We start from the raw sequence: 11,674 nt of genomic DNA, 5'->3' as shown, positions 1-11,674 counted from the left end.
AAAAAGGCAATTAATTAAAAGAAAATATATGAAACAAATACATTTTCTCAAGAACTGGTAGTACAAATCATGAGCTTCTACGATTAGAATTTACAAAGTTGGTATGAAATAAATACATCATCTGTTCGAAGTGTACATAAACATGTACTCATAACAACATCAGCAACCAATATCTGCACGCAAGGTACAGAAGTGTAGTATGAGTACAACCGACCCCATGTACTCAATAAGTAACAAACCTAACTTTAGGTTAAAAGTAGTGATGAGCTTGTACCAAGGTCAGAGTCCAACTCTAATAACCAACAATAGTACATAACAACATAAAGCAAGTAATAAAAGAAGTAACTTAAAGATAAAATGCTCAGCTTAATCATGATTTCTGAAAATAGTTCCGCCTTTCAAGTGTATCAATGAAAACCCAAGCCGTTTACCGAAGTTGCCAAACAATATGAGTAAGTTTGAAAAAAAATAGTAATTCTCCCAAAACTCCTTTCAACAATAAATAAGATGTTTCATTTTCTTTCCAGATAACTAGTGTAAAATGCATCACTATGCCCATTGTCAATATGTGTGAGAAGTCATAAATGACGTGATACCGTACATCATGAGGAAAATACATCTCTATGCATGTATGTCATGTGTGCATGTCAATGCTATGTATCTCAGAGATGAACTCATGTACTCGCACTCTCAGAGTATTATCAATCACTCAGTACTGTATATGGACAATCCAGCCCAGGGAAGATCTATCCCAATATATATATACACAATAACTGACATCCAATCACTCAGTACTGTACAAGGCCAATCTAACCCAGGGGAATATCCATCCCCAAATATCAATGATTCAGACAAGATCAATGTCCAGGAAAAATGCATCCCTCAATATAAATGCTTCGGGAAAGATCCATGCCAGGGAAGATCCATCCCTCAATATAAATTCTTCGGCAAGATCCATGCCCAGGAAAGATCCATCCCTCAGTATAAATGCTTCGGGCAAGATCCATGCGCAGGGAAGATCCATCCCTCAATATATATGGCAAGATCCATGCCCAGGGAAGATCCATCCCTCAATATATATATATATATATATCAACTACGCTCACTGTGGAGGTTCAAAAATTCCATTATGTGCGTATCCACCTCCGAACAGCCCAAATCCCGATGATTTCCTTGAAAATATCTCGACAAAAATCACCACGAACCGAGCTTTCTTGATTCATCTCTTTAGTGATATTAAAACCTCCAACTACTCTTACAACTTCAATATACATCAACATAATTCAATTGGACCAATATTAGTAAAAATTTCCAGATTTTTGGCCATTTAGGCATTTTATCAAACACCTAAAGTGCATAGCATTTTACTACCTCTAATAATGGTATTTTTTCATCCACCATTGCCTCCTTCCCACCAATAAGAGATACTAAACCATCCTTTGTCTACAAATTGCCTTCTTTAGCACCATTGCAATCATCAATGAACTCACATCCACCCAATTATTATTAATTAATTCATTACAAAATCTCTACAACGCCCAATAATCTAGTTTAAGTATTTATGGCTTCCAAGCACCATCCAGTAAGTGATAATGCTTATTTCTTGCTCATATATTCACTAACAATCCATGCTTATAGGTTTAAGAGTGAAAGATTACCTCTTGAAGACCAAATCTTGAAAGTCAACTTTTGGGGTGTTCTTGAGATTTTGAAGAAATCCTATGGAATCCAATACAAAATCTAATTGTAACTAGAGATTGAGAAGTGAAATCATCATAAAAACACTCTTAAAAACTCACCTTAAGTGTGTATTGGAAGCCTTGGCCGGATAGGTGATGGAGACAAAACTCTAGTCTTGAAATCCTTTTTATTCTTCTCTCTCCGCTCATATATTAATAGGCCCGGGTACAGTATTTTTCCATTGGTGTTATCCCTTTGTTCCATTGTATAAGAACAAAGGTGATATCCAGAGTTGTAACAATTATAGGGGTATCAAATTACTGAGTCATACCATGAAAGTGTGGGAGGGGGTGTTTGAAGCGAGGGTGAGGATGACAGTGTTTGTATCCGACAACCAGTTCGGGTTTATGCCGGGTCGTTCGACTACAAAAGCTATACACCTTGTTAGAAGATTGGTGGAACTATACTGAGAGAGGAAGAAGGATCTGCACATGGTGTTTATTGACCTAGAGAAAGCGTATGACAAGTTTCCTAGAGAAATTCTCTGGAGATGCCTGGAGGCAAAAGGTGTGTCGGTTCCGTACATTATGAAAATTAAGGACATGTATAATGGGGATAAGACTCGGGTTAGGACAGTAGGAGGCGACTCTGAGCATTTTCCGGTTGTAATGGGGTTACACCAAGGTTCTGCGCTCAGTCCGTTCTTATTCGCCCTGGTGATGGACGCGTTAACACACTATATTCAAGGGGATGTGCCATGGTGCATGCTATTCGCCGATGACATAGTTCTGATTGATGAGTCGCGAGCCGGTATTAACGAGAGGCTGGAGGCTTGGATACAGGCTCTTGAGTCTAAGGGTTTCAAGCTGAGCAGAACGAAGACGGAATACCTGGAGTGTAAGTTCAGCGCTGAGCCAGGAAGTGGGCGTGGATGTGAAGCTTGATTCGCAGGTCATCCCGAGAAGAGGCAGCTTCAAGTACCTTGGTTCGATTATCCAGGGAGGAGGGAAGATCGACGAGGATGTCACACACCGTATTGGGGTAGGATGGATGAAGTGGAGGTTAGCATTTGGAGTCCTGTGTGACAAGAGAGTGCCACCGATACTCAAAGGTAAGTTTTATAAAGCGGTGGTTAGACCGGCCATGATGTATGGGGCTGAGTGTTGGCCCGTTAAGAACTCACATATCCAGAAGATGAAAGTAGCATAAATGAGGATGTTGCGGTGGATGTGCGGGCACACTAGGATAGATAAGATTAGGAATGATGATATTCGGGAAAAGGTGCATGTGGCTCCCATTGATGACAAGATGCGGGAAGCGAGGCTTAGATGGTTTGGACATATTCAGAGGAGAAGCCTAGATGCTTCGGTACGGAGGTGTGAGCAGCTGGTTGTGGAGGGCACGAGAAGAGGTAGAGGGCGGCCTAATAAGTATTGGGGAGAGGTGATCAGGTAGGATATGGTGAGACTCCAGATTTCCGAGGACATGACACTAGATAAAAAGATGTGGAAGTCGAGTATTAGGGTTGTAGGTTAGGAGGTACTTGAGTCGTGCCTTACTTCGTACCATTGTGGGACTACCCATATAAGGTTTTTGTCTAAGATAGCTAGTGGCAATGGTGTGGCTTACTATTTCGCTTTTCAGTGCATGTCCTATTTACTAGCTATCACTTTTTCTTTGCATCTTTCTTCTAGATTTCATGGTGTTCCTATTGTTCTTATAATTATTGTGGTGATACTAATATTTACTAATATTGTCTCCCTTTGCTTTGCATCCTTCTTCTGGATTTCATAGTATTTTTATTTATCATAAGATTGTTGTTGTGATACTAATATTGTCTCCTTTTTGTCCTTTTGTCTATTTATTTTTTTTGAGCCGAGGGTCTTTCGAAAATAACCTCTCTACTCCGTCGGGGTAGGGGTAAGGCCTGCGTACATACTACCCTTCTCAGACCCCATTAGTGAGATTTTACTGGGTTGTTGTTGTTGTTGTTGTTGTTGTTGTTATCCCTGTGCTATAAGTCTTTAGCTCACTGGTTTGCTAAAATCGGATACAGTATTTTTTCATTGGTGCTATCCCTGTGCTATAAGGCTTTAGCTCACTGATTTGCTAAAATTTTCAGCTTCCCTCCTGTGCTATAGCTGCGCTATGGGGAGATAGCTCACTGTATTTTCTTTAGTCTTATTGCTTTGAAATTAACATTCAAGAGTTCCCCATTATTACATCACTCAAAGATTAATAAATAATTATCCCCAAGTATCCAAATAACTTTATTTACTCTAGTAATTTTCATGTGGCTCGTGTCTAAATTAAATTGTATTTCTAAGCTCGAAATTACTTGAATTAGCAATAAAATTTTACGGGGTCTAAGACACTCAAAAAGGCCAGTCGGATCGTTACAGTATAAGATATAATACAGTGTGAAAAAAGGGAGTAGGCTCAATTATGTAACAAAAAAGTTTGTTTTATCTCAATTTTATTTCAGTTATATAAGATATATTTTACAAAAGATAAGGAAAGAAAACAGAGGAGACCACTCGAGATCTTTATAAATCAATTAATTTTATCCAAATTATAGGTGACAGAAGAATCATTTCCTCAAGCAAAAAAGGAAAAGGGAGAATTACATGAGGTTTTTAACTTGTAATCTTTTTTAGTTTTAAGCATTATCTAAAAATTATTTACTTTTAAAATTTGCTTATAAACAATTTTAATCTACAAGCAGGTCTTTATACTTTAATCTTATTCTTCAGTAATCATTATTTCTGTAGGCAGTAACAAAATATCTAAAATACTAGTAACTTTTTTTTTATCTATTTATATTTTTAGTTAATTTAAAAATAAGTTTTAAATATTTATATTGTAAATTTTATATTTTATTTTAATCCAATGAATCAAACATTCGTAAAAACCATGTGCACTAAATAAACTAGTGATTATTGATTATTATAATCTCTCCATAACTCTATACGCTTAATTAACGAAACGACCCTTGCTATCTAAGCTTACTCTCTCAAGTTACACAAGCACAAACCCTCTGAAAATCTTCCAAATTCAGTTTCTGCGCCAAGTATATTTTCTTGAGAGATATCATTATGAAACCGGCTCGAAAATAATTATCTTATTAGCACCAGAGCGATAGCTTGATTTTGGAAAATAGGCCAAGCTAACTAATCCAACATGCTAATTTTCTTTGTACAATTGTACGCATGGCTTTTGATATATTGTGGACGTTTGGACATAAAAATTGTAAATTTTCAAAATAGGGGAAAAAAAATTTCAAGTGAAAATGGTATTTGAAATTAAGAGTTGCGTTTGGACATGAATATAATTTTGGGTTGTTTTTGAAGTTTTGTGAGTGATTTGAGTGAAAATTTTGCAAAAACAGTTTTTGGAGTTTTTCAAATTTTCAAAAATTTTCAAAATGCATCTTCAAGTGAAAATTGGAAATTTTATGAACAAACGTTAATTTTGAAAAAAAAAATGAAATTTTTTTGAAAAAAAAGAAAAAATTTCTTATGTCCGATTTACAAATAGTCTGTATTTTCATGCCATGTAGGCTGAAGCCCAAGCCTAGGCTTAAAGTGGAGTAAATACTTGTAGAATCATAGAACTTGTTGATTCTCATTTAATTCTTTTATATTTAGAATTGGGAGGACAAGTGAGTCTGCCCAAATATAGGCAAGCAGTGAACCAGAACTGCTCAGACCAGCTGGTGGACAGACTTTTGAATTATTAAGAATTAAGTTAATTTTTTAATATTTAGAACTTTAGAATCGATTAATTTTCTTTATTATTTTCTTCATTATGACTAAATATTTATGGAGTTAAAGTTATAGTCGTATTGCAATTAATTACTTCAACTTATTGAAGCTAACTTCTTCCACCAATAATTCTTAAGGACATCGCTTATTATTCGATTTCGACAATAATGATGAAAACTCTTTAATTTCAAGCTTGGTCCTCTTTTCTGCGTGCTATTAGTTTCTTTTTTTCTTGCCGCTAATTGACCAGTGGTTCGTCAATCATGGTAAGGTCCTGGCTTCTTTTATCATACGAAATTCTAATACAAAGTTAAGCAATTCTTTTATCTTATGAAATTCTCATACAAAGTTAAGCAACATTTTTTGTAACAAAAGACATGCACGCTTGGAATGAAAAAGAATGAAAGCCGTAGTGGTTTGATATGCTAACATCCGGTGGGAGAGGTAGGATTTTCGATAATGGGTACAAAAATAAAAAAAGTTTAAAAAATTAAAAGAAATTATGAACCAATAATCTCACAAAAGTTTTGAAACTTCTTGACTACTGAATTATACTTTTGGATTGCATCACGTGGATTCAAAATATAATATATAAAAATACAAAACGAGTTTTGTCTTATATGTACACTATAATTTTCCGAGAAGTAGATTCAACTTCAAGTAAACCACCTCCCACCCCTCTAAATCTGACCAACGTCTATAGTTGGAAGGTAAATTCATCATTAACGTCCTTTCGTTTTATCTTCATCTTTTTTTTCTTTTTTCTTTTGGGGTTCAAACGGAGTACGGTCTTGTATTTGTTTTAGTAAAAAATTAACTATGCTTGCAATGCTTCTGCCTACTGCTCACCACTGTCACAACTTTTATAGGCTATTCTACAATGATAGCTCCAATTTCAAGTAAGTTTCATCTTTTACGTATACTAGTAGCATGTTACTGCTTTGCACGTGTGTACTTTATATTCATGAACACATAAATTTTAAATATTGCATATTCATATTAACCAATGTGTATGAGTTATTAAAAATATTATAGAAAAAAATATAAGGTCCTGAAAATGATGAATGTTAATCCTATTTAGCTAGTTTAAGAAGAAATCATGTCTTACATAAATCATCAGATGCTTTATTGTGATTTCTCGCTATGCCCCCTCTTATCGAAGTTATTTAATTGTCTTCTTAATTTTTTGATTAATTAGTATATGCTTGATATAATTAGGTAAAATAATAAGATCGTATTTATATATCTCTTTATCTCCTCTTAAATTAGATTATTTGAACCTGAAGTACAATTGTCAAGTTTTTTTTTAAAAGTTATTTGTCAATTTGAAAAATAAATTTACTAATATGATGAAGTTGAAAAAGAATTAAATGAATATTTTTAATTAAGAGCTCCATTATTTATTTATTTTAATATAAAAATTTTGCTGCCTTTGTTAGTTTTCAAATTACGGTTAGGCTATATTATAATTTTGGTCATTTCCTTCCATTACATTATATGCACATCCTCTTAGGAAATATGACACGTAAACATTTATATTTCTAGTATAATATTATAATATTGTATATGGTAAATGTAATTGATTTTGATGCCCTAAATATTAGAATTTTCTATGTAGTCGTTCAAATAAGGAAAACTTTAATAAGTAAAGTTTTAGTTGACTTCAAAATGCTAACAACAACAACAACAACAACAACCCAGTGAGATCCCACAAGTGAGGTCTGTGGAGGGTAGTATGTAAGCAGACCTTACCCCTACTCCGGAGGAGTAGAGAGACTGTTTCTGGTAGACCCTCGGCACAAGAAGGAAAAAAATAGTGTATCAGTAACAGCAACGGAATCCAGAAAGATAACACCAGCAACACAATAACCAGAAAATAGAGAGCAAAGTAGTAACACTAAGCAGTAACAAAGGCACAGTACTACAGACGCAAGGGAATAATATGTACACAAAGGGCCACTAAACATACTACAGCCTAACTTATGACCCTAATGAAGTATTAAGAACACATATGGAGCTACTAGCAGCCTAAAAGAAAACACTAACATATTAGCCTCTTATCTCCTAACCTACAACCCTAATGCTCGACCTCCATAACTTCCTGTCAAGGGCCATGTCCTCAGAAATCTGCATCCGCATCATGTCCCGCCTGATCACCTCTCCCCAATATTTCTTAGGTCGCCATCTACCTCTTCTCATACACGTCAAGGCCAGCTGTTCACACTTCCTTACTGGTGCATCCAGGCTTCTCCTCCTCACGTGCCCGAACCATCTAAGCCTAGCTTCCCACATCTTGTCTTCCATGGGAGCCACGCCCACCTTCATCCGAATATCTTTATTCCTAATTTTATCTAGCTTAGTGCGTCCTCACATCCATCTCAGCATCCTCATCTCTGCAACTTTCATCTTCTGGGTATGAGAATTTTTGACTAGCCAACACTCTGCCCCATACATCATGGCCGGCCTAACCACCGCTCTATAGAACTTTTCTTTAAGTTTCGGAGGCACCTTCCTGTCACACAGGACACAAGATGCTAGCCTCCATTTCATCCACCCTACTCCTATACGGTGCGTAACATCCTCGTCAATATCCCCATCCTGCTGAATAATCGATCCCAGGTACTTGAAGCTCCCTTTCTTTAGGATGACTTGAGAGTCAAGACTCACATCCATGACCGCTTCACCCGGCACACCGCTAAACTTGAACTCTACGTATTCAGTCTTAGTCCTGCTCAGCTTGAATCCTTTAGACTCAAGGGTCCGTCTCCAAACCTCCAACCTCTCGTTAACACCCCCCTACGTCTCATCAATCAGAACTATATCATCAGTGAATAACATACACCATGGCACCTCCCCTTGAATATGGTATGTCAGTGCGCCATCATCAGAACAAATAAGAACGGGCTGAGTGCAGATCCTTGGTGTAGCCCCATAACAACCGATAAATGCTCCGAGTCGCCCCCCACTGTCCTAACCCGAGTCTTAGCTCCATTATACATATCCTTAATCACTCTAATATAAGCCACCGGAACACCTTTCACCTCCAGGCATCTCCAAAGAACTTCCCTAGGTACCTTGTCATAAGCTTTTTCTAGGTCAATAAACACCATGTGTAAATCCTTCCTCCTATCCCTGTACAGTTCCACCAACCTTCGAATAAGATGGATCGCTTCCGTAGTGGAACGACCAGGCATGGTTATCGGATATCGACACCAGCCTCCTCACCCTCGCTTCTACTACCCCCTCTCACACTTTCATGGTATAACTCAGTAGCTTGATGCCCCTATAGTTGCTACAGTTCTTGATATCGCCTTTGTTCTTGTATAGAGGAATCATCGTACTCCACCTCCATTCTTCTAGCATCTCCTTCGTCTTGAAAATAATATTAAACAGTCCAGCTAGCCACTCTAATCCTGCTATACCCACATACCTCTAAAATTCTACTGGAATTTCGTCTAGCCATGTCGCTCTGCCCCTGCTCATTTTACGCATAACCCCGACAACCTCCTCGACACTAATGCGCCTACAGTAGCTGAAATCTCGGTGATATTCGGAGTGCTCCAATTCTCCTAGCACAATGTCTCGGTCCCCTTTATCATTCAGCAGCTTATGGAAGTACATCTGCCACCTCCGCTTAATCTGCACGTCTTCCATTAACAATCGGCCTTCCTCGTCCTTGATGCACCTCACTTGGTCTAGATCACAAACCGTCTTCTCTCTCGCTTTGGCCAGCCGGAATAACTTCTTGTCTCCGCCTTTGTCCCCCAGTTCTTCATACATGCGACCAAATGCTGCATTCTTTGCTTCCGTGACCGCTAACTTTGCCACCTTCTTAGCTTCCTTATAGCTTACTCTGTTCATCTGCCTCTCCTCCTCGTCCTTACTCTCCACTAACCACCGATACACTGCTTTCTTTCCCTCCACCTTACCCTGGACCTCGGTGTTCCACCACCAGTCATCCCTGTACCCGCCCGAGTAATCCTTCGAGACCCATAGCACCTCTCTTGCCGCCTCCCTAATACGGTTTCCCATCATCGTCCACATACCGCTTGCTTCCCCACTACTTCTCCAGGCCCCCATAGCCAACAACCTCCTCCCCAGCTCGTGAGCTTTCTCCTTCATCAAGGCACCCCACAATGACAGTGTAAAAACAAAAAAGCTTAATTTTCATCAGGTTATCAAAACAAAATTACAAATATTAAAATTGGACCCCTTTCCTACTTAAACAATGATTTGTTTTTTTACTGGTTTTTCAATAATGAGATTAGTTTACTAAGAAAATATTTAAGATAATAAAAGAAAAATGAGAGAGAAACCATACCATAATTAATTAATAACCTTTACTATTATATAATATTTTGAAGTCAACTAATTAATTAAGATTTTTCTGCTTTTAGTTTTGATAAATCAACCACTTCACGAATTTTAGTGGAATCCAAAAGTTAATGTGGGTAAAGAATTCTCAATTGGTGGTAAATTATAAATACAGATTTTGTAATTACCTATGATATTTATTATTTTCAGGAGCTTAATAATTTTTTCAAACACTTATTTTGAATATTGATTATTTATTTTTATTAATAAGGGTAAACACTCTTAAATTTTCAAATGCTACGTATTCTTGTATAAACTGAAATGGATGCATGATAATTTGTAAAGTTGAGATGATAAAATTATAAAAATAAAACTAAGTTTAAGTTACATATATGGAATGATGATCGATGAATTTTATGAAGCAGAATTTCTTCCTTTATTGAGTTAGATATATATATGATCAACATTTATCAACTCTGGAGCTGAAATTTTTATTTATAATCTTAAACAGATTTAATGGAATATCTATTTTTTTAAATAATCACTCATGGAGATGGGGTACACGCGCAAAGCGCGTACCCTAAGACTAGTTTATTATAAAAGCAGGAATATAATGTTGGTAGACGAAAATTATAACGACCCAACCGGTCATTTTGCTTTCTAGATCCCCGTTCTCCTAAATAAAACTCCTCGTATGTGCTATTACTGTTTTATGGCATGCGGGGATGATTAGCTCGAGATTTGGAAGGGTTCGGGTTGAAATCGGAATACTTGGTTCCTTAAGGTTGGCTAAAAAGGGCTAAGTTTGACTTGAGTCAACGTTTTGAGTAAACGACCTCGAAATCGGGATTTGACGGTTCCAATAGGATTGTATGATGATTTTGGACTTGGGAGTATGTTCGGATCAGGTTTTGGATGACCCGAAAGCGTTTCGGTGCTTAATATTGATAGTTGGCACCTTGAAGGTTTTAAAGTTCATTAAATTTGGTTTAGAATAGGTTTTGATGTTATCGAGGTCCGTTTGGAATTCCGGGCCTAGGAATAGTTCTGTATGGTGATTTAAGACTTGCACACAAAATTTAGTGTCATTCCGAGTAGTTTAGGTATGTTTCGGCGCGTTCGGAGCAAGTTGGAAGAACTTGAAGTTCATAAGTAGATTTGATTTGGTTTCGGGTGTGATTCTTAGTTTTGGTGTTATTTTCTGCGTTCTGGGAGTTCGAGCAAGTCCGTCTCATGTTTACAAACTTGTTGGTATTTTTGGACGAGGCCTCGGGTTCAATCCGAACGATGCACGGATCGAGTAAGAACTCAAAAGGGCTGCTGGTGCACCAGTTCTGGTGTGCCCGAACCTGCGAGATTATGGCCGCAGGTGCGAGCCCGCAGAAGCGGCTTTTGGTCATTTGGCCAGAGGCTGCAGAAGCGGAGAAGCACGCGCAGAAGCGGCCTCGCTTCTGCGAGGTCTAGCCCGCAGGTGCGATTGGGTGGCAGAAGCACATGGCCATCCGCAGAAGCGGGAAGTGCTGGGCCTGGGGAATTCTGCAGAAGCGGACCTTTCTCCGAAGAAGCGGTGCCGCAGATGCGGCCCAGTGACCACAGATGCGAAAGTCCTGGAGGCAGAAAGCTTCATTTATTATGGGACTTAAGTCATTTCTAACCCATTTCTCTCACCTTTTGGGCGATTGTGGAGCTTCTTGAGAGGGGTTTTCACCTATTAATTTGGAGGTAAGTAATTTCTATCCAATGTGAGTTAAATACATAGATTATGGATAGGTTTTAACATGTAAATCTGTGAAAATCATGGGTTTGGGTGAAAAACTTAGGTTTTGATAAAAATGGGATTTAACTACGAAAATGGTTATGGAATTGAGTGAAAACTATATATTTGAGTTCGTGAGGTTATGAGTAACAACTTTCTT

The 11,674-nt window shown here is 37.7% G+C and overlaps 1 protein-coding gene across 1 annotated transcript; it reads right to left on the bottom strand.

Moving 5' to 3' along the window:
* Window positions 1–8,876: 8,876 nt before the first annotated feature.
* On the bottom strand, window positions 8,877–9,476 carry LOC142175871 (uncharacterized). The gene has a single exon (XM_075242876.1). It carries the CDS (start codon window positions 9,474–9,476, stop codon window positions 8,877–8,879), a length of 600 nt encoding a protein of 199 aa, XP_075098977.1.
* Window positions 9,477–11,674: the final 2,198 nt, after the last annotated feature.

Source organism: Nicotiana tabacum, chromosome 22 (genome assembly GCF_000715075.1).
Source record: "Nicotiana tabacum cultivar K326 chromosome 22, ASM71507v2, whole genome shotgun sequence".
Classification (NCBI taxonomy): domain Eukaryota; kingdom Viridiplantae; phylum Streptophyta; class Magnoliopsida; order Solanales; family Solanaceae; genus Nicotiana; species Nicotiana tabacum.
The sequence above is the reverse complement of the archived record's forward strand: the minus strand, read 5'-3'. Positions and strand labels throughout refer to the sequence as shown.